Source organism: Phyllobates terribilis, unplaced genomic scaffold (assembly GCF_046119375.1).
Source record: "Phyllobates terribilis strain yellow unplaced genomic scaffold, ASM4611937v1 Scaffold_1__5_contigs__length_1240528914, whole genome shotgun sequence".
NCBI classification, from domain to species: Eukaryota; Metazoa; Chordata; class Amphibia; order Anura; family Dendrobatidae; genus Phyllobates; species Phyllobates terribilis.
In genome coordinates, this window is record NW_027362761.1 from 1,157,632,029 (window position 1) to 1,157,654,607 (window position 22,579).

The 22,579-nt window shown below is 44.0% G+C and overlaps 1 protein-coding gene across 3 annotated transcripts in view; it reads right to left on the minus strand.

The window, feature by feature from the left end:
- Positions 1–22,579, minus strand: part of LOC141162547 (cilia- and flagella-associated protein 99-like) — a 93,357-nt gene that overhangs the window by 9,704 nt on the left and 61,074 nt on the right. For all 3 annotated transcript variants that reach the window (XM_073648771.1, XM_073648762.1, XM_073648780.1), the window contains 7 exons: positions 20,383–20,451; positions 18,479–18,562; positions 16,896–16,984; positions 10,188–10,392; positions 7,775–7,916; positions 7,226–7,377; positions 6,811–7,016 (listed from right to left, as the gene is read on the minus strand). In XM_073648771.1, coding sequence (XP_073504872.1) covers positions 6,811–7,016; positions 7,226–7,377; positions 7,775–7,916; positions 10,188–10,392; positions 16,896–16,984; positions 18,479–18,562; positions 20,383–20,451 — 947 coding nt within the window. The remainder of the gene's footprint in view (positions 1–6,810; positions 7,017–7,225; positions 7,378–7,774; positions 7,917–10,187; positions 10,393–16,895; positions 16,985–18,478; positions 18,563–20,382; positions 20,452–22,579) is intronic.

Sequence of the window (22,579 nt, forward strand, 5' to 3'; positions counted from 1 at the left end):
ACACAGGGAAAAAGTATTAAACACACTTGCTGAAATTGAATTAATACTTCGTACAAAAGCCTTTGTTGGTGATGACAGCTTCAAGACGCTTCCTGTATAGAGAAACTAGTTGCAGGCATTGCTCAGGGGTGATTTTGGCCCATTTTTCCACACAAACACTCTTAAAATCCTGAAGGCCCCGCAGGCTCCTTCTACGAACTCTGAGCTTTAACGTTTATTTCACCCACTCATACAGATACACTCCTTAACAATAAAATTGTAAAACCAAGGTAAAAGGTGTGGAATGATGGAAATCACAGGATGGAGACACGTTACTGATCTGCAAATGATGAATGGAAATAATATTTTCAAATATGAACGCCTCGTCTGCTATCAATGAGGTTATTAATAGTCGTCTAAGGAATATTCTGTAACGCTGAATGCACTTGGGCAAATCATCAAAATCCGCTGCTGGCAGCTCCTGTGCAATTGCCGACCAATGATGTCCCAGATGTGCTCAATGGGAGACAAGTCCGAAAATGTGCAGGCCATGGGAGCATGCATAAGCCACGCAGGCTGCTCCCGGTAACACGAGCAACATGTGGCCTGGAGTTGATGTGTTGAAAAATGGCTTCTGAAACACTATGGAGATGGTAGTACCACTGGCTCCACAATTGATCCATTCTGTACGGCAAGAAAAAATGGACAACACATACTGAGCCTAAGGCAGCACACAGTGTCTACACAAAGCATTAGAAGGCAATTGGATGACATTGGGCTGTGAGCCACATATCCAGCCACAGGGGTCCATTGACCTCACACCACCACTGTCAAAGGCCATCATTCTGCAGAACTAGAGGAAATGGAGGCTGGAATGGAATGATGGGTCTCGCTTTTGATTTGGACACAATGATAGCGGGAGACAGGTCTGGAGACCACCTGATGGAATGTGTATTCATCCTGTGATGGAAAGGAAAGAGTAGGCAGCAATCCATAAATTATAGTGAAAAAAGAGGGTTTTTCTAGACCAACATCAATACTATGTGACATTTAAGCTCATCAAAACATACTCAACCTTTGTCTACAACTTATGGAGCGCTGCCTACTTTTCTATTTTTTATCAATTGAAAGGTTGATTGTCTGTACCTATCTTTTTCTACTGTTTTTTAGACTAATAGACAGATGATACATACAGCAAGGAAAATAAGTATTTGATACACTGCCAATTATGCAAGTTTTCCCACCTCCAAAGAATGGAGAGGTCTTCAAGCAAGTCAGGGAAAAAGCTGTTTAGAAATACAAGTAGAGGGGAAGATTGATGGTGCAAAATACAGGGATATTCTTGAGCAAAATCTGTTTCAGTCTGTCCGTGATTTGAGACTGGGACGGAGGTTCACCTTCCAACAAGACAACGACCCAAAGCATACTGCTAAAGCAACACTCGAGTGGTTTAAGGGGAAAAGTGTAAATGTTTTGGAGAGGCCTAGTCAAAGCCCAGACCTTAATCCAAATGATTGCTGTTCACCAGAGGAAACCATCTGACTTGAAGGAGCTGGAGCAGTTTTGCCTTGAGGAATGGGCAAAAATCCCACTGGCCAGATGTAGAAAGCTCATAGAGACTTATCCAAAGCGACATGCAGCTGGCTGTAATTGCTGCAAAAGGAGGCTCTACAAAGCACTGACTTTAGGAGGTTGAATAGTTCTGCACACTGAAGTCTTCAGTTATTTTGTCCTATTTGTTGTTTGCTTCACAATAAAAAGAAAACCAAATGTTCACAGTTGTAGGCATGTTCTTTACATGAACTGATGCAAACCCTCAAAAAAAGAAGTGAAATTCCAGGTTGTGTGGTAGCAAAACATAAAAATTGCCAAGGGGATGAATACTTTCTCAAGCCACTGTAGATAACCAGAGCAGAGACTTATGGGGATCCAGAGCAAAGAAATTAAAAGTTGAGAATGGGTTTTTTGTTTGTTTTTATATAATAACATTTCTTGTCTCTCTCCAAACTTTTTTGTAAACCACTTTGGCAACTTTCTAATAGATTACAGTAATGGTATAAATGCCATCTTCATTGCGGGTAATGTGCTGTCAAGAAATGGAACAGGCAGCGAGCTCTGGACCCTGCATCCTTTGTGGCCCCCTCCGATATATGAATGCCCCTGACTTTGCACTTTAATGGTTTATGTGGCGCGTGTATGGGGAAAGTCCTAGTTTACGCTGCCGCAGCCTTACTGGAGCACCACAGATCCCTGTTTTTTCCGTCCCGGTGTCGCCGTCGTTTTACCTCTGCACTATGGAGCCTCTTGCAGCTGCGATATGTAAATCTCTACAGCTTGAACGGTATTTATTAGCGCAGCTGTACCGTGTCTGCATGTAAATGAGCTGTCGAGAAAACGAGCTAATTATGCCGCCACCGCTGCTACATAAATCAGGTAATCGGGTGATTTTTACGGGATATTTTAAAATTAGCTGTTTTTTTTTTTTTTTTTTTTAAACAGAAAACCTTTCACCATAAGTAACGCACTTAGCAATTTACCACCTGAAGATTTGGGTCACTGCCACCTCCCGGCATGCAAGCGGTAAATACATATCCTTCATTATTGCTCCGTATTAAATAAAACATGAACTGAGGAAAAAATCAACAAACATAGAATAATATGGAGCATACATAGGGATCTGTGTGTGTACACTCCTCTATACAGCATATCCAGCCAGATCCCAGTGTGTATAGAATATTGTGTCGTTTCATTATTTTCTGGTTAAGATGGAATGTGAAGGCTGCAGCCAATCAATGGCTAGTGACTGGCTGCAGCGGTCACATGAAGTCCTCCACTGCAAGAGGAGAGCAGGTGCTGGTAGGTGAGTATATGTTTCTCTTAATACCCCTATGGGTCTTTTTTTATTATTACAAAATGTAGGATACATGTAAAGTTTTGATAGTTTTTTACAGAATTTTTTGGGGGCATGAAAAATGGCAATTCTGAAGTTTAGAACTTTTATTTTTTGCTTTACAGCATATAACGTAGAGGTTACATAATTCAATATTTTGGTAGATCGGACTCTTGCACAATTGTTAATACCAAATATGTCATAAAATATACTTTTTTTACATTTTTCAAATCTCTATTTTTATAATGGCAAAGGGGGGAAATCAAACTATTACGTTTTTGCTTTTTAAAAAGCTTTTTTTTACTGTCTTTTGTCATTTCTGATTAGGAAGCTTGAATCTGCTGATTTCTATTCCTCCTACTTGGTTTCTGGCATCTTTGGTAGTCGACTACTATGAGGCCCCCTTCACATGCCAGAGTCTTCAGTACGTGTGGTGACAGTTTCCACACGTACTGGAGACACTGACGCACGTAGACCCATTCAAATCAATGGATCTGTGCACATGTCAGTGTGTTTCCACGGACCCTGTGTCCGCGGGCAAAACACGCTGACATGTCTGTTTTTTGCATGCAGCACGGGCAGCAAAACGTTGAGAACACGTGCACACTGATGACACACGGATGACATCTGTGTTTCATCAGTGTGACACGTACCATCGCCTGGGAAAAAGAGGTACAGTTAGCGCCGGGTGGAGGCAAGTCTCATCATTGTCCACTGCGTGCACTGAGATCTGCGTGAGCAGGGGACAATGTTGAGAGTTGTATTCAGCCCCCGCTATCTACATGCAGTGTAAAATGAAGAATAAAATAAAAAACACATTATACTCACCTTAACACCTAATCCCCTGAAGCCATTGTCCCCTGTAAAAAAATAAATAAAAAAACAATATCCCTCACCTGTCCGAAGTGTAAAGAATCCATAGTGTCCCACGACTAATCCATCTGTGCGACATTTGCTCATCAGCATGAGGCGACTGCTCATGCTGAAGAGCAGGGGAGAATGACTCGATGCAGCAAGCGTGGGCCCTTGATCTGCAGTGACCTCACTGAGTTCACCGCAGTTCAGGGGTCCGCTCACTGAATCGAGTCATTTTCCACTGCTCTTCAGCATAAGCAGTCGCCTCAAGCCACCGCACATGCTGATGAAGAAATGTCGCACAGATGGATTACGGCGTGGGACACTAAGGATTCTTTACACTTCAGAGAGGTGAGGGATATTTTTTTTTATTTTTGTTTGTTTTACAGGGGACAATGGCTTCAGTGCATTAGGTGTTAAGGTGAGTATAATGTGTTTTTTATTTTATTTTTCATTTTACACTGGATGTAGAAAGTGGGGGCTGAATACAACTTTCAACATTGTCCCCTGCTAATGCTGATTTCAGCACAAGCAGGGGATAATGATGAGACTGGCCTCCAGCACTCGGGAACAGTGTGAACAGTACCGCTGTTTCCCAGGTGCCAGTAAGTGTGATACTGATGCAGCACACGAGCTGCACACAGTTACCACACAGGTACACGGATATCTCCGGTATTGGTTTTTCCAGTATCGGTAATATCAGGACGTGTGAAGGAGGCCTGAGAGCATGCTGTTCTTTTCATGGTTCAGAGACATAGGTAAGTAAGTCTAGACCTGCAAGGTGTAAAACCGTTTCACTTAATACCCAGGTTGGGAATTAAGGGCCTTCCCCCTTTTTTGATGGTCAGCACTTGGACTTGTCAGTTTTGTGTCTGTGTCTTGGTATCTAATGATAAAAGGAGGAAGATGTTCAGAAGTTACCGGCTGAGTAGGATTAATTTGGGCATCCATTTGTTAGATGAGGTTCAATGTGGATAAATGTAAAGTTATGCACGTGGGTACTAATAGTATGCAGACATCATATGTTCTATGGGGGGTAAAACTAGGTGAGTCACTTGTAGAGAAGGATCTGGGTATACTTGTAAATGACAGACTAAATAACAGCGCGATGTCAATCAGCGGCTTCTGAAGCCAGCAGGGTATTGTCATGTAGTAAAAGAGGCAGGGATGTAATATTTCCACTTCACAAAGAGCTAATACGACCTCATCTGGAATACGCAGTTCAGTTCTGGGTACCAGCTCAAAGAAAGGAAAACCTGCAGCTAGAAAAGGTACAAAGAAGAGCCACAAAACTGATAAGGGGCATGGAGGGTCTTAGTTATTAGGAAAGATCTATTTAGTCTTCAGAAGAGACGTCTACGGGAAACATTGTACAAGTGCATAAATGGCTCGTACAAAAGATGGTCAAAAGCTTTTTCATGTAAAATCCCTCAAAAGTTAATGGGACGCTCCCTCCGTCTGAAGTAAGGAAGGTTCAATCTCCAGAGGACACAAGGCTTCTATTCCATGAGAACTATTCATCTCTAGAACAGCCGATATCAGGAGCCGGTCACAGCAAGAACCTTTATGGTTTAAAAAAAAAGCTTAGATGCTTTTATAGAAGAAAATCACATACAGTGGAAACCAGAAGTTTACATACACGATATAAAAAGACACATATTTATTTATTTTACTCACTTATATAGCGCCATTAACTCCACGGCACTTCACAGACAATATCGGCACTGTCCCCATTGGGGGCTCACAATCTAAATTATGGTCAGTCCAGAATTCTTTAAAGGCTTAGTCCATGTAAACTTTTGACTCTGCAGTAAGTAATAGAAATGCCTTTAAACATTTTCGCTCTCTCATTCTGGCATTTGTCAAATATTAAAAATTATGGTAATCCTAATTGACCTAAAACGGGAAAGGTTTATTCTGATTTCAAGTCAACTGTAAATGCTTACATACATGTGTAAAGCTCTTGATCAACACTCGGGATCAGACTGGGTCATGCATTATGGTTGTATCTATAGCCCTTTACCTTTATTCTTTCCCTTGCTTCGGTTGAACTTGATGGACATCTGTCTTTCTACTGGACTAACTAAGTAATTATGAAGGGAGGTGTCGATTAACAGGTGTGATCCTTATAAAGGATAGATGCTATTGTGTAGTATCTACCAGAATGGAGAGAATAGAGTTAGGCGCGGGAAACGAGGAGCATTGGAGCTTTAGATAAGGTTTTTATTAGTGCCAAGGCAGTTCGGCGCCGGACCCATGCCTTTCTCAAGGTCAAAAAAACATCTACAGAATGGGAGGAATAGAACTAAGCAACAGTACGTGTAAAAAAGACTTGAGTATACTAATAGATCACAGACTGCACATGAGTCAACAGTATGATGCAGCAGCAACAAAAGCAAACACAGTTCTGGGATGTATTAAGAGATGCCTAGAGTCTAGTTCAAGAAGTAATTAACCCCCTCTAGTCCTCCTTGGTCAGACCCCATCTGGAATACTGTGACCAGTTCTGGGCACCACATTTTAAAAAAGACATCGAAAAACTGGACAAGACAAGAACTGGACAGTTCAGACAATAGCTACCAGGATGGTGACCCGTCTGCAAACTATGTCCTACGAGGAACGGTTAAAGGATCTAGGAATGTTTAGCTTGCAAAAAAGAAGGCTAAGAGGAGACTTAATAGCTTTCTACAAATATCGGACGATACATCACAGTGTAGAGGGATCATCCTTATTCTCATTTGTATATGGAAATACAAGAAGCAAGGGAATGAAACTGAAAGGGAGAAGATACAGATTAGATATTAGAAAAAACTTTTTGACAGTGGGGGTGATCAATGAGTAAAACTGGCTTCTATGAGAGGTGGTGAGTTCTCCTTAAATGGAGGTCTTCAAACAGAGGCTGGATGGACAACTGTCTGAGATGGTTTAGTGAATCCTGCATTGAGCAGGGGGTTGGACAACTCTAACATTCCATGATTCTATAAGTGACTGTTTAGGATCAAGCTCCAAACCTGATTTCCACATGCCCAGTGTCTCAAAAAAGTAGCATTTATCGCAGAAATCACAATGATGGACACCGCACTGACCTGAGGAGAGCGGCTTTGCCTTGGGCAGCTCTGTGGAGAGAGATCTGCTCCAAAGTGTCCATTAGATGCTGCTGTTTTGTCTGCTTTTCCTCAAGGATCTGGTCTCTCTTTTCTTCCTCAGCTTTTCTCTGAGCTTCTTTTAGTAAAGCCAGACGTTCCCAGAGCTCCACTACTGACATCTCACAGTTCAGTCCATGCCCCGCGGTCTGAAGAGCAGAGTAACCCACAGAGCAATATCTTAGTGTCCATGAACAGCCAGATCCTTATGTGTGAGCCATGCAAACAATATAAAAATCTCACAATTGTGATTGGTTGGCAAGATTTTTTGCTACTCGAGGCAAACCCTAATCCTGTGAATAATACCCTTAAGAAGTCCTATCGGCATACCACACATCCAGGATTACAGTGCACTCACCTGTGTTAGATCCACAAACTTTTGTCTAATGATTGGCACTGACTCCATGGCTCGTATCTCACGGATCAGCTCAAATTTCTTCCTCAGCTCCTCCTGTGCCTCCTCTAAGGCCTGGCGTAACAGCTCCCGGCTCTCCTCCGCTACTTCTTGTACTAGAGAGGGATAAAACCAGGTCGTAGTAACAGATAGTGGTCCCCAAGAAGGCGACATGACAAAAGAATAGCGTAGCGTTAACGTTTCATTGACGGCTATCCTTCCCGACTCTGCTACGCAAGAGCACGATCAGACCGTGGAATGTGTTCTCAATGGCTGGCTTTGCTCTTTTGTATATAAGCGCCTGCAGTTTATTGCTGTATGTATCTGAACACTCCCATTAAGGCAGAAGTTCTTGCTGATTCTCCTGAGCACCCAGCTCCTGGCACACATACCACGGACACCTCATGGAGGGAGACGTCTTCGGTAAAGGTAACACCTCTGGGTAGACTTTCTTTTACTTTACTGTCTAAAGCGAGACTGAAGTTATGACCCAATTCTTCTATTATCACATACCTATTTGCTGCTTGTATTTCTGGAGCTTCAATCTTGCCTGTTTAGTGTTTTTGTGTCCCTCAGACACTTGCTCCACCAGGTCCCTCATCTCCTTCTCTTCTTGCAGACGTTTCTCGGTGTATTCCCGCATCAGCTTCGCCGTCTAAAGACCAAACAACCAGATGATTATAAAAATTGCAAAGTGACGATAATCTTATGATGCATAAGCCTGGAGCTCCTCCGTCTACGTCTGCAGGCTTCACTTGCGAGTAAAGGTCCCCATACACATTAGATGGGTGTTGCTCTCAGAACTTCCTCGGCCAAGTGCTCCTGTGCTTTCTATGCCAGACTCCTCGAGTGGTGTCCCATCTCCACGCAGGACAAAAGGGTCGGCCACTGGGATCCAATATTCCAATCTTCAATCTAATATTCCTTTAGGTGGGACATCTTCGCGGTGTGCAGGGTGACAGGTGAGACATGTGGCGGAGAGGTGAGATGGACAACGACCGTTTCGCAACCTTCTGGTTCTTCTACAGGTCCAAGGTCCCGTAGAAGCACCAGAAGGTTGCGAAACGGCCTTAGTCCATCTCACCTCTCCCCTGTCTCCCCTATCACCTTGCACACCGCGACGATGTCCCACCTAAAGGAATAATGGACTATTAGATTGAAGATTCGCTGAGTGCTGCCTTTCTTTGCTCTTCATTGGAATTCATTTGCACTTGGCTTGTTGCACCACCAAAAGAATCTAAGAGCCCCTTCACACATGGTAATTTCTGCGGATTGCACATGGTGTGGTGCCGAAATAGTTCTCTAACCCAGAACAATATTCCAATCTTTTCCTTCCCCGACATCTTCCATCAAGGGAGAGTCAGGAAGTTTTCACACACATTAGGGCTCGTTTACACGTCCGATTTTCTCGTACGAGTGCTGGGAATATTTTTCATGGATAGCACTTGTACCCATGGTATTCTATGGGGCTGTGTACATGTCTGACTTTTTCCTCGGACCTAGAGGTCCACAAAAAATTATCTGAGACATGTCAGATTTTGATCAAAATCGGCAATGCAAGTCTACACGTCCATGAAAAACAACAGACCGTACTCGGGTGACATCCAAGTGCGATCCGAATTACAGGGATTGTCAGAAAGGAGTAGGTGAAAAAGTTTTTCTTTTTTCTCTCCACGTATGAAAAAAATGATGACACTTGGATCAAACTCTGATCAGAGTAATTGGTCCGTTTTTCTCCTACGTGGAAAATAGTGACGTCTGAATGAGGCCTTAGACTGTCAGCCGATCCTGATAATATCGCTGGGTTCAGCGAACGTTAGTCTAATGTGTATGGGGCCTTAATCACAAGACAGGTAAGGGGATGATTCCCCTCTTTCTATTAAAAAAAACATGCTCAGCAGACTTAAGTACTGTATATGTTTGTGCCGGGCTATTGAGATATTTGTCTGACGAAAGAATGTTGGGCGACGGCTGTCCGATAAGAGAGTCATTCCCATCTTCATAAATTGAGTATTGCTCTTGTAAAAACAAGCGATTCTGCAATTTATTGCTTAAAATTTGCAGCCGTTCTTGAGACATTAAAATGTTTCTTTTGTTTAGTGCTCGTTGCCTTGGAGACCGACCACCGCTGAAGTCTAGCTTGTAAGCACTGCAACTGAAGCCGGCCGGGATTAGGAGGTAACAGCGCTCTCCAGCGATCCCGGCCAGCTTCAAAGCAGCGCTCTCCAGCGATCCTGACCAGCTTCAAAGCAGAAATCTCCAGCGATCCCGGCCAGCTTCAAAGTAGCGCTTACAAGTCTGATAGATAAGAGCTTGTATGTACTGCACATGTTCTCTTGTCTAGCAGCGGTGGTCGGTCTCCAAGGCGATGAGCTGAAAACAAAAGTGTTGATATCTCAAAAGCGGTTGAAGATTTTAACAAGTGGTGAATTGTAAACTTGCTTGTATTTACAAGCTCTTTCTGAGAATATAGCCATTTATGAGGATGGTAATAACCCTTTAACAAAGCCCCTGACAGAGACAGTCTACAGATTAATAGCTGGAGTTTTGTAAGGAGACAGAATTTATGATTTCACTTTATCGCCAGTGACAAAATAAGGTTTCATTTTTCTGTTACCCCTATATTCACATATGCCCCCCGACATCTTCCTTTATTGTTGCGGTAAACCCCTAATGGATTAACAATTGAGACCGGCGGGTTGCGATCGCCTGGGTTTTATTCATTTCTCGCTGTCACACTTGAAGTGAGGCTGTTTGTCTAGGAAATTAGAATAAGGATTAATGTCGGGTGGATAAAGGCAACAGATACAGATAAGTGAATCCTTCCTGCTTGGATGGTTCGGAGTAATTCGAGTCTGCGTGGCGGCGCTGCCAATGCCTCAGCGCTGACAGTAGCTTTACAAATCTGCCCGCTTCCACCTCTCACCTCCTCTTTCTTCATTAGGACCTTTTTCTTGTTCTCCTGGATGAGGTTCTGCCGCGCCAGCACAGCTTCCTCACGGCTCAGTTTTCCTTCCAGACGCCGGCACTCTATATCGGCTAGTTGCCTTTCCAGGTCCTTTGCCAACATTTGCCGCTGCCATTCTAGAAACTCACTCGGATCCCGGGCGCCATCAATCAGCTTCTCTATTCTGGAAAGTGTAACGCAAATTAACAGAAACTGTTGGGAATATGCAACGACAAAGGCAGCGACTGTGTCAGGAGTTGCCAAACTAGGCAGCTGCCTAAGGCTCCCTATCCACTAAGGGGTCTGCGGAGCACAGAACCAACCAGAGGCAAACTGTACCTAACATTTGCCACCTTCTTCTACCTTAGATCGCCAGAGAATTTAGCTTAGATCACCAGGGTTTTATTTTTTAGAAAGCGGTCATGTGTGGACATTAGGAATAACATTATTTCTGGCCACTATATGACTTATATCAGCAGATATCCCCTCTGTAGGCTCTAGTAACTAGACGTCTCAGCAGTTTCATTTTGTGTCTTTCTCCCTCCAGCTTCTTTCCTCTCCATAGACTTCTATTAGCAGCAGTAATAGTTTAATCCCTCACTGGAGACAGATCTGTAGACAGATTTGAGCAGTTTATGAGAGTGAATGATTATTACAGGGAAAGAAGAAGTGACTGATGAGTGGGGAAATATACATATTTTCTAATAAAACATATTACAAAGGTTCTTATATTACTTTGTGCTGTTGATTTACCAAAAAAATAAAAAAGTAACTACTGTAGACAGATGTGTTGAAAGATTTGAGCAGTTTATAAGCGTGAATGATCATTGCAGGGAGAGATGAAATGACTGATACATGGGAAATATTAATTTTTTTCTAATAAGACATCTTACAAAGTTTCTAATATTTGCTTCTACTGTTCATTTATGATAAAAAAAAATAAACGAGGAATTACTAAAGAAAGAGTTGTAGATAGATCTGAGCAGTTTATGACCTTGAATGATCAGTGCAGGAAAAAAGTGGCTGATTAATGGGGAAATATACATGTTTTCTAATAAAACATATTACAAAGTTTCTTATGTTCACTCGTACTGTTAATTTATGATACAAAAAATAGAAAAGTAGCTACCATAGACAGATCTGTTGACAGATTAGAGCTGTTTATGAGAGTGAATGGTAATTGCAGGGAGACACTAAATGACTTACAGTATAAGTGGGAAATATACTTTAGTTTTCTATTAAGACATATTACAAAGTTTTTAATATTCACTTCTACTGTTGATTTATGATAAACAATAAAAAATAGCTATTGAAGACAGAGCTGTAGACAGATTTGAGCAGTTTATGAGCTTGATCATGTACATGTACTATGATTGATCAGTACAGGGAAAAACCGTGGCTGATTAGTGGGGAAAGAAATATTTTTCTGTAATAAGACATATTACAATGCTTTTTTTCTAAACTTTTTCTTCATTTATCAGATCTGAACATGAAGATGGCCAGATAAAATATCCAATGTCGCTCAGTACTGTAAAACCGAATGTCCATCACAATTTAGTTTCATGTCAATTATTAGGTCTTAAACTCCTGAGCTCCCCCTGCTGGAGGTTTCTAGTAGGCATATTGAAATTGTCTTCAATCTATGGAAGATAAGCAATCTTAAAGGGGTTGTCTCAACATCTCTAATGGGTAAAATTGCAAAGTGCATATAAAAACATGATTAAAAATCCTAATAGTGGGATTTTTTAAGAGTATTATGTATAAAGGGTGGCTGGTCTCCTAAGCAAGGAGTGCGGTGCTTACAACCCTTTTCTATAGAGTATGCAAGCGCTGCTCTGAAGCTCGCCAGATCACATGATCGGGCCAGTTTCAGTGCCCCTGCGATCCTTTGATGCTGCAAAGACAAAGCTGCCTGTGTATAGTTCAGGCCAGCCCAAAATGTCAATCAATCAGAAGCACACAGCCACAAACAGCCAGGGGAGAGGTTTGCTCTTGTTAGACAACCCCTTTAAGATCAACTGGGTTTCTTTGGCTTCTCCATACAAAAAATTGTTCTTAAAGAGAAACTGTCATCTTAATTTTTATTTAATAAATCAATAGTACACATGAAAATAAGCAACTTTTATTTCTTATCAGAGAAATCTGCTTCTTTCTTCTCCTGGATTGATCTTTCATTCTCAAATTTATGGGTCAAGTTTGTAAAATCTGTATTGAGACAGACTTTCCCATTACTCAGATAGGAGGTGACAGTTGGTGCTTTTAAAATTATATGGAGGAAGGAGGAGCTAGAGGAACACAGACATTCCGCTGCAAGTTCTCCGGAAAGGACAGTTACACTTCTCCATAGAACTTTATGAGCACCAACTGTCATCACCTATCTCAGTAATGGGAAAAAGGAAACCTCATAAATCCTAGTGACAAGTGATCTGCTCCTGTTACGATACTGGCTTAGTACTGCTGGAAACCAATAGAAATAATCCGTAGATAGGCAAGAACAATCTAGGTAAGAATGTTCAGGAGCTTGGAGACTGGAAACTAGGCTAACAGCTAGACACAATACTCAAGCACTTAGTAAAAGGCAATTGCAGAACACAACAGCAGCCTCCAGTGGTAAGGAGTGGGATTGCAGAAAAATTATTAAGGTGAACAATAGCAGCCAGTAGTGGTCAAACTGTAGAAGGACAACTGGAATTCTGACAGCTCCACAGACAGCCTCAGGGGTGGTTGTCTTTTGGTGGAAATCATAGGTTTTGTTACAGTGACTATGATTGCTGGATGATGGTGTGATGTGCCGGTTCAAATGCTAATGAAAATAACTACTAAAAAGAATATTCAGGTCCATGTTCCAATCTATAGGGGGCAGTGATGTGTTTTTATACACTGACAAGCAAAAGGGTAACAATGTTTTGACCTTTTGACTTTCAGGCTCCATATCTCTCCATCCACTACTGCTTCAAACATGAGACTGCCATCATTTTATAGACAATCATCTTGGCAATCTCATATATAAATGTGACTTGCATCTATTTAGCATATGATTAGTTATGCAGATTCTTGTCATGTCGCTGCATTGTTACTGTTTTGCTCCTAAAAGTCTAAAATTTTAATTTTTCATATTTTTTAAATCCACCTTTGGCTTTCAGCACTGCCTGAATGAATTCTTCTGGGCATGTTCTCTATCAGGTTCCAGCATGTCTCCACCAACATCTGATCTCAGCTCTCTTCTACACGTTCCCATAGTTGGTGCATGCTGTTGGACTCACTCGGGTATGTATACAGCTTTTTCTTCTACTCTACACACAAGTGATAGATTCATTTGAGATCTGGGGACTGTGGGGACAATCCAGCTCCTCGACGTCATTGTCATTGAACCATTTCTTGGCCAATCTTGATGTCTGCTTTGGGTCATTGTCCTGCTGGAACACTATGTCATCCTTTTTATACCCATAGTACTTGAATGTACGAAGTAACTCGTCTTGCAGGATACTCACATATAGCTCAGCATTGAGACCACCATCGATCCTGGTCAAGTATCCAACTTCATTGGCTGTGAAGCATCCCCATATCATCAGGCTTCCTCCAATAAACTTAACAGTTCCTTCAATTTCTCCACCCGTTCGCCCCTTTTTCCCTTATTTCTTCCAGACCCATTTGCACCCATCAGAGCTTCGCCTATTGACTTTCGTCTCATCGCTCCCAGTCTCCCGTTTCTAATCTTTCACTCTTCGTACTTTTTCTCAGACTTGAGCTGACACTTCTTATGAGGATATTGAAGTCGCGGCTTCTTCACCTTTTTTCTGGCCACCATTCCAGACTTGTGTAACGTGCGTTGCCCGGTGCTCGCATGGACGTCTGTGATCTATTACGAAGCTTATGAGCCTCCTCCGCTGTCGTGTTTGTCGCACCAGAGCTGATAGACCTTGTGATGAGCGACTTGTTCACTCCGATATTTTGCCTGGACGTCACCTTTTGGCTATTGGATGGACTTCATTTCACATTCTTCCTACTGTCATGGCGCTCACATGATGCAGTTTGGCAATTTTCTTGGCCGAGAGGCCGATATCGATGAGCTGGATGATGCAGTTTCTCTTTTCTTGGGAAATCTTCTTCATGGAAGCTCCTTGAGTGAAATTTCTCTTGGGAATCGACCCAATAACACACGGAGCTATTAGGGAATGTGAGAACAGGTTGTAATTTGTAGTAAACAAGAAGAAAAAGATTTTTCCACCATCAGGAGCAAAACAGTAACAATGCAGCGACATGACAAGAATCTGCATAACTAATCATATGCTAAATAGTAGTCAAATTTATGTATGAGATAGCCAAGAAGATTGTCTATAAAATGATGGAAGTCTCACGTTCAAAGCAGAAGTGGATGGAGAGATATGGAGCCTGAAAGTCAAAAGTTCAAAACATTGTTACTAGTGATGAGCGAGTGTGCTCAGTTACCCCTTTCACCGAGTAAACTCGGGTGCTGACCGAATATTTTCGTCATGCTCGTCAACTATGTTCGAGTCACAGCGGCTGTTAGACAGCTGCGACACATGCAGGGATTGCCTGTTCGTTAGTCAATCCCTGCATGTCTCGTAGCTATTTAACAGCCCAGCTCAGCATTTCGCTCACTCCCTCACAGCACCTTTCTTTCCTCTCTATGCAGTTTTTTAGGGGCGGCATGCAAGGATCACACAGCTCAGCGTTTCGCTCACTCCCTCCCGGTACCACTCTTTCCCCTCTATGCGAGAATCACACAGCTCAGTGTTTTGCTCACTCCCTCCTGGTACCACTCTTTCTCCTCTATGCGAGAATCACTCAGCTCAGCGTTTCGCTCACTCCCTCCCGGTACCACTCTTTCCCCTCTATGTGAGAATCACACAGCTCAGTGTTTCGCTCATTCCCTCCAGGTACCACTCTTTCCCCTCTATGCGAGAATCACAGAGCTCTGCGTTTCGCTCACTCCCTCCCGGTACCACTCTTTCTCCTCTATGCGAGAATCACACAGCTCAGCGTTTTGCTCACTCCCTCCCGGTACCACTCTTTCCCCTCTATGTGAGAATCACACAGCTCAGCATTTTGCTCACTCCCTCCCGGTACCACTCTTTCCCCTCTATGTGAGAATCACACAGCTCAGCGTTTCGCTCACTCCCTCCCGGTACCACTCTTTCTCCTCTATGCGAGAATCACTCAGCTCAGCGTTTCGCTCACTCCCTCCCTTTACCACTCTTTCCCCTCTATGTGAGAATCACACAGCTCAGTGTTTCGCTCATTCCCTACAGGTACCACTCTTTCCCCTCTATGCGAGAATCACACAGCTCTGCGTTTCGCTCACTCCCTCCCGGTACCACTCTTTCTCCTCTATGCGAGAATCACACAGCTCAGCGTTTTGCTCACTCCCTCCCGGTACCTCTCTTTCCCCTCTATGTGAGAATCACACAGCTCAGCGTTTCGCTCACTCCCTCCCGGTACCACTCTTTCCCCTCTATGCGAGAATCACACAGCTCAGCGTTTCACTCACTCCCTCTCGGTACCACTCTTTCCCCTCTATGCGAGAATCACACAGCTCAGCGTTTCGCTCACTCCCTCCCGGTACCACTCTTTCCCCTCTATGCGAGAATCACACAGCTCAGCGTTTCACTCACTCCCTCCCGGTACCACTCTTTCCCCTCTATATAAGAATCACACAGCTCAGCGTTTCGCTCACTCCCTCCCGGTACCTCTCTTTCCCCTCTATATGAGAATCACACAGCTCAGCGTTTCGCTCACTCCCTCCCGGTACCTCTCTTTCTCCTCTATGCGAGAATCACACAGCTCAGCGTTTCGCTCACTCCCTCCCGGTACCACTCTTTCCCTTCTATGCGAGAATCACTCAGCTCAGCGTTTCACTCACTCCCTCCCGGTACCACTCATTCCCCTCTATATGAGAATCACACAGCTCAGCGTTGCGCTCACTTCCTCCCGGTACCTCTCTTTCCCCTCTTTATGAGAATCACACAGCTCAGCGTTTCGCTCACTCCCTCCCGGTACCTCTCTTTCTCCTCTATGCGAGAATCACACAGCTCAGCGTTTCGCTCACTCCTTCCCGGTACCACTCTTTCCCTTCTATGCGAGAATCACTCGGCTCAGCGTTTCGCTCACTCCCTCCCGGTACCTCTCTTTCCCCTCTATGTGAGAATCACACAGCTCAGTGTTTCGCTCATTCCCTACAGGTACCACTCTTTCTCCTCTATGCGAGAATCACTCAGCTCAGCGTTTCGCTCACTCCCTCCCGGTACCACTCTTTCCCTTCTATGCGAGAATCACTCGGCTCAGCGTTTCGCTCACTCCCTCCCGGTACCTCTCTTTGTCCTGTGTGAAGTTTTTTAGGGGCGGCATGCAATTTCAATAATCTAAAATACTGTCTATGCCTCCATTGCAGACGTTTGAGCCCGATGGTGACACAAATCACGGGTCAGACACATTTACTGGCATGAGAAAAAAAAATTAATAATGTAGTCGAAAATGAGTAATTGCTGGCTATGTGATTTCTGCAGGCTACATAATAGTGTATAATACCATATATCCCAATAATATGTACGTGACAATTGGTCAAATGTAAATCGGCCATTTTCTAATGGCTCGCTCACAATGGAGGCAGCGGAGGGCGGCACTGCCTGTGTGCTGCACTACATGAGACTCCTCTGCGTACTCTACCTGTTCAGCTCGTCCTCCACCTGCCTCTGATATAGAGCGCCCTCTCTCAGTATGGCCGCCGCATTCAGTCTCACTGGGACATTGTCCACCTGGAGGGAATAATATGGAAGAAAACGCTCTCCAATCAATATTGCTAGGATTCATAATCTGGTGCTCCCTGCACACCGGCACCAGGTCTCCCCCTGTGCAAAGAAGGCCACCTCCGCTCCATATCTGTGCCTACTGTCTCCACAGAGCTCAGCACTAGCTGTATACATCCGTGTGCACAGAGCTCCCCCTAGTGGTAATTTTACATAAAATGGATTGTATATTTTTTTCTAAGAGGCAGGTGATGTGATAAGCCGCGGTGCCACCAGTCCCCATCGGTCTCCATTTAATTCCGGTCACGTGCCATCTAGGCATGAGGACAATAGGTGTCATCAATATCACATTAGTAGGGGTCCGACACCCGACATCCCCACCGATCAGCTGTTACGTGCAGTGGTCGGGTGTAAGCAGTGCACAGCGCCACACACTGTAGTGGCCGCTCCTGGTACTGCAGGTCAGCTCTTATTCTCTCCAATAGGAGCGGAGATTTTTGAAGTTGCCACCAACATCCGAGCAGTTGATTGATGGGGGTGTCAGGTGTCAGACCCCCACTGATCTCATACTGATGACTTATTCTCTGGAAAACCTGTTTAAGCCCAAAAAAACCCTTTAAATATTCCAGGACTCTCTGTCGGCACAGCTGAGACTGTTTGGAAGAACATTGATCCTTGCAAGTCAACCAGTGGGCACAAAGCAAGACTTATATGCCGTCCATAAGATGTCAGAAGATGGAGAATCCTGCGACCAGATGTGTCACTCATCCATGGAAACAGCAAATATCCCCCACGGGTTACACAGAATTGGAGTATGTGCACACTTGTGGAGGTTTTGGAGCAAAAGCTGAGCGAAAACTTTCCAACTCCTCCTCCAAATCTCAAAACTCCTCAAAAACTTGGGTTTTCTGCAAAAACTCAGCAAAAAGACTCAGGTGTGGCCGTAGCCGTAGGGTATTTTGAAGTCTCAGAACCACTTTCTATGTAAGAACAACTTGCGGGTCTTATGTTCTGTCTTTTCAGACATTTTTTTAACCACTTCATGTCTCCAAAAGTGTCAAATGGGTAACAGAAGCGGCGTACATTCTGAAGACGATTTCCGCTATGAAGTCGCTCCATACATACAATAAAAGTTAGATTAGCATTCACGTCTTGAAAAATGCTCGCGTTTTATTCATTGCTTGATGGATATAAAGAAAATAAAAAAAAGACAGAAAATAGTCTCCCAAAAAGTGGTTAAAAACTGCTAAAAAAATACAGTAGATGCCTCCTTAAAGCATCAAAGTTTCCTGGAGCGGTTTCCGTACGAAAATCTCCAATGAAAATTGAAAAAGCAAAACTGTAGTGTGAACATACCCTAAAGGTATGCGAACGGAGAGTTTCTTTGAAGAGTCTTTTGAAACGAGTCCACTTCGAAAAAACTTAAGAAATGGTTAAAGTGGTTTACACAAGAAAATGAGTCGGCTGTAAAATGACTCTGTGTGCACAGAGCCCTAGACTCACCTTCTTTATCGGAGGCGGCTGGAGTTTCGTTTTGTTAAAGGACAATTTGTCATCTTCTTCTTTCCTTATTTCGGATAAAACGCGCTGTAAAGACACCGGAAAATGTTAAAAACTCGATCCAGCCATGAGTTGTGACATTTATTCAGTCAGTATGGCGCCACCTGGTGTTCATAATGTATAGCAACGTGCGCATCCACCTATTAAGAGCTGGTGGACGCACATGCTCAGTCACTCTCCCCACAGCCAGATCTCTGCACAGTCATCCCCTCTTCACTCCAGAGCAGGTATTGGAAAAACATTTCTCTCTGGTTGTCAGGAAAGGAGCAGAGTCTGCACAGTAATTAGCAGAACAGCTGAGAACACTGCTTCTATAGGGGTAGTTAGAAGGGACAACATTAGCAGCTGCCAGAGGGGGAAGGAGACTGATTTTATACAGACCTGCCCACAAAAGCAATACTTGGGACAAATGGAAGTAGAAACTATTAGAAAGGGTGTTTCTCTTTATTCTAGAAACATTGAAAATTATTAAAAAAAAACACAAACAGCTAATACCAACCTTTAGGGACTTTTGTTATGAGAATGATTCATGGGATAATCCATTTCAATCATGAGAGAACATCATTGTTAAGCACCCTTAACACATGAACATATCCATTCTTTGTTTCTCCAATATCAGTCACTGAGGGGCTCTCGAGGTTTCCGTATATGTATTAGATTATATTATTAGCTGGTACTGATAGAATTGATGGATTTGGATAGTAATCTATTGAGTGTGGGCAGCTTGAAGAGGACCTGACATATCTAGAGCATCATTTTTTGTATAGTACTGTGATGCTAGTCACTGCTCAGGGACAAGCCATGAGGTTGGGTAGTCAAGCGGTCCGGGGTCAGATACCAAGAGGGCTCATCATAAACTAAGGGGAAAGATAGAGGCGTAGTCAGGTCATGGTCCGAGGTCAGAATTCCAGGAAGGTAGCGGATCAAAATAAAGGGGCTAGGCAAAGGGATGGTCAAAGGCAAATCCAAGGTCGGGCAACAAAGATCAGAATACAAGACAGGGAGCACAGAGCAAACACATACCACTTGAGCTAAGCTACAACTGGCAGTAATTGGAGGCAGAGAACCAGCTAAGGAGCCAGGTAATCACTCAGAACAGGAGACACATGGAGGAAGCCTGGCACATCCTTGCCCTGACTAGGCGGCTGGACTGTCACTCAACACACTGTCAGGAGTAATAATATATTCTTCCATCTATGAAAAGTGTTCCGAAGGTAATGGATTGGTAGTAACAATCTACTGCAAATATAAAAAACTAGTGTCATATCTTGAGGGGGTGTCCACAATAACAAGAGGTTGTCTGTGCGCCACTTCAATAGAAAGCAATGGTCCAGATCAGGGATGTCAAACTCAAACACACAGAGGGCCAAAATGAAAAACTTAGACAAAGTCGCAGGTCAACCACTATACAGTATAATAGCCCCACATAGTCCTCCATACAGAATAATGGGCCCCATATAGTCCTCCATATAGTATAATGGGCCCAACACAGTCCTCCATACAGTATAATGGCCCCACATAGTCCTCCATACAGTATAATGGGCCTCACATAGTCCTCCATACAGTATAATGGGCCCACATAGTCCTCCATACAGTATAATGGGCCTCACATAGTCCTCCATACAGTATAATGGGTTCCACATAGTCCTCCATACAGTATAATGGTCCTCTTTAAGGGTTGTCCCAGCAATCAAACTCCACTGATGTCCTAGTGAAATGCTGGCACTTACAGCAGTGGGGAAGCTCCTTCACAGGGCTTGTTCCTACCTGTTGATCCAATAGGGATTATTCATGGATGGGGAAAGGTCAAGATGGCACTGCTGTACCCACGGGGGCATTGCACTTACTTTGGTTTTCTCTGACTTCTCGGGGTTGGCACAATTGAACTGCCCCATGTTTGCTTCCATTAACAGCTCCTGAAATGAAGAATGAGAAGATAATACACATCATAAAGACGGAAGGGCATACAGACGTCACAGCAAAATCCCCCTGCTAAGGATGTGCCTTGTATCAGCCAGAGAGGAGAGCCCGTGCAAAGGGTAGTTCCTGCACTGGCAGACTTGGCACAAAATTCCATTTTTTCATGGCTTCTGAGCAAAACAGAGACATCTAACTGAATACAGGTGATATGAACTGACCACAAAGAATGTTTTGGATGATTTATTACTGAAATAACTTTTATTACACTGGATCATAATAACTTAATAATCAAAAAAACTTACGCCCCTGCGATGTATGATTTGTCCACTAGATGGCGCATCTCTGAAAGTATTTACTGCATGGATGACCATGCACTGTAGAGGCAAACTGGGAAGAGTACAAGCTGGGGGGCAGCAACCCTGAGGGTCAACACCTATTAACACTCCCGATGGGTCTCACAAATATTCCAAATATCAATATGTCGCATATTTTGGAGTCATTGTAAGTCTGTAGAAGAGAAATAATATTTCTTCAGTTTTATTATTAATTGGTTTAACTTATTTTGTTGTTTTAACTTGTTTTGTTTTTAAAAACTTTGCAAGTCCCTCAACTGTTTCCCTGCACGACCACCTTCAGCTATCTCTGCACGACCACCTTCTGCTATCTCTGCACGACCACCTTCTGCTATCTCTGCACGACCACGTTCTGCTATCTCTGCACGACCACCTACTGCTCTCTCTGCACGACCACCTACTGCTCTCTCTGCACGACCACCTTCTGCTATCTCTGCACGACCACCTTCTGCTCTCTCTGCACGACCACCTACTGCTCTCTCTGCACGACCACCTTCTGCTATCTCTGCACGACCACCTTCTGCTATCTCTGCACGACCACCTACTGCTATCTCTGCACGACCACCTACTGCTATCTCTGCACGTCCAGACACTGCTATCTCTGCACGTCCAGACACTGCTCTCTCTGCACGACCACCTTCTGCTCTCTCTGCACGACCACCTTCTGCTCTCTCTGCACGACCACCTTCTGCTATCTCTGCACGACCACCTTCTGCTATCTCTGCACGACCACCTACTGCTATCTCTGCACGACCACCTACTGCTATCTCTGCACGTCCAGACACTGCTATCTCTGCACGTCCAGACACTGCTATCTCTGCACGTCCAGACACTGCTATCTCTGCACGTCCAGACACTGCTATCTCTGCACGTCCAGACACTGCTATCTCTGCACGTCCAGACACTGCTATCTCTGCACGACCACCTCCTATCTCTGCACGACCACCTTCTGCTATCTCTGCACGACCACCTACTGCTATCTCTGCACGACCACCTACTGCTATCTGGGCACGACCACCTACTGCTATCTCTGCACGTCCAGACACTGCTATCTCTGCACGTCCAGACACTGCTATCTCTGCACGACCGTCTACTGCTATCTCTGCACGACCGTCTACTGCTATCTCTGCACGACCGTCTACTGCTATCTCTGCACGACCGTCTATTGCTATCTCTGCACGACCGTCTATTGCTATCTCTGCACGTCAAGACACTGCTATCTCTGCATGACCATCTACTGCTATCTCTGCACGACCATCTATTGCTATCTCTGCACGACCACCTACTGCTATCTCTGCACGACCACCTACTGCTATCTCTGCACGACCACCTACTGCTATCTCTGCACGACCACCTACTGCTATCTCTGCACGACCACCTACTGCTATCTCTGCACGACCATCTACTGCTATCTCTGCACGACCACCTACTGCTATCTCTGCACGATCATCTACTGCTATCTCTGCACGACCACCTACTGCTATCTCTGCACGATCATCTACTGCATTCTCTGCACGACCATCTACTGCATTCTCTGCATGACCATCTACTGCATTCTCTGCACGACCATCTACTGCATTCTCTGCACGACCACCTTCTGCATTCTCTGCACGACCATCTACTGCTATCTCTGCATGTCCAGACACTGTTATCTCTGCACGTCCAGACACTGCTATCTCTGCACGACCACCTACTGCTCTCTCTGGGCATCCATCTATTGCTATCTCTAGAAGACCCTCTTATGCTCTCTCTGGGCGTCCATCTACTGATA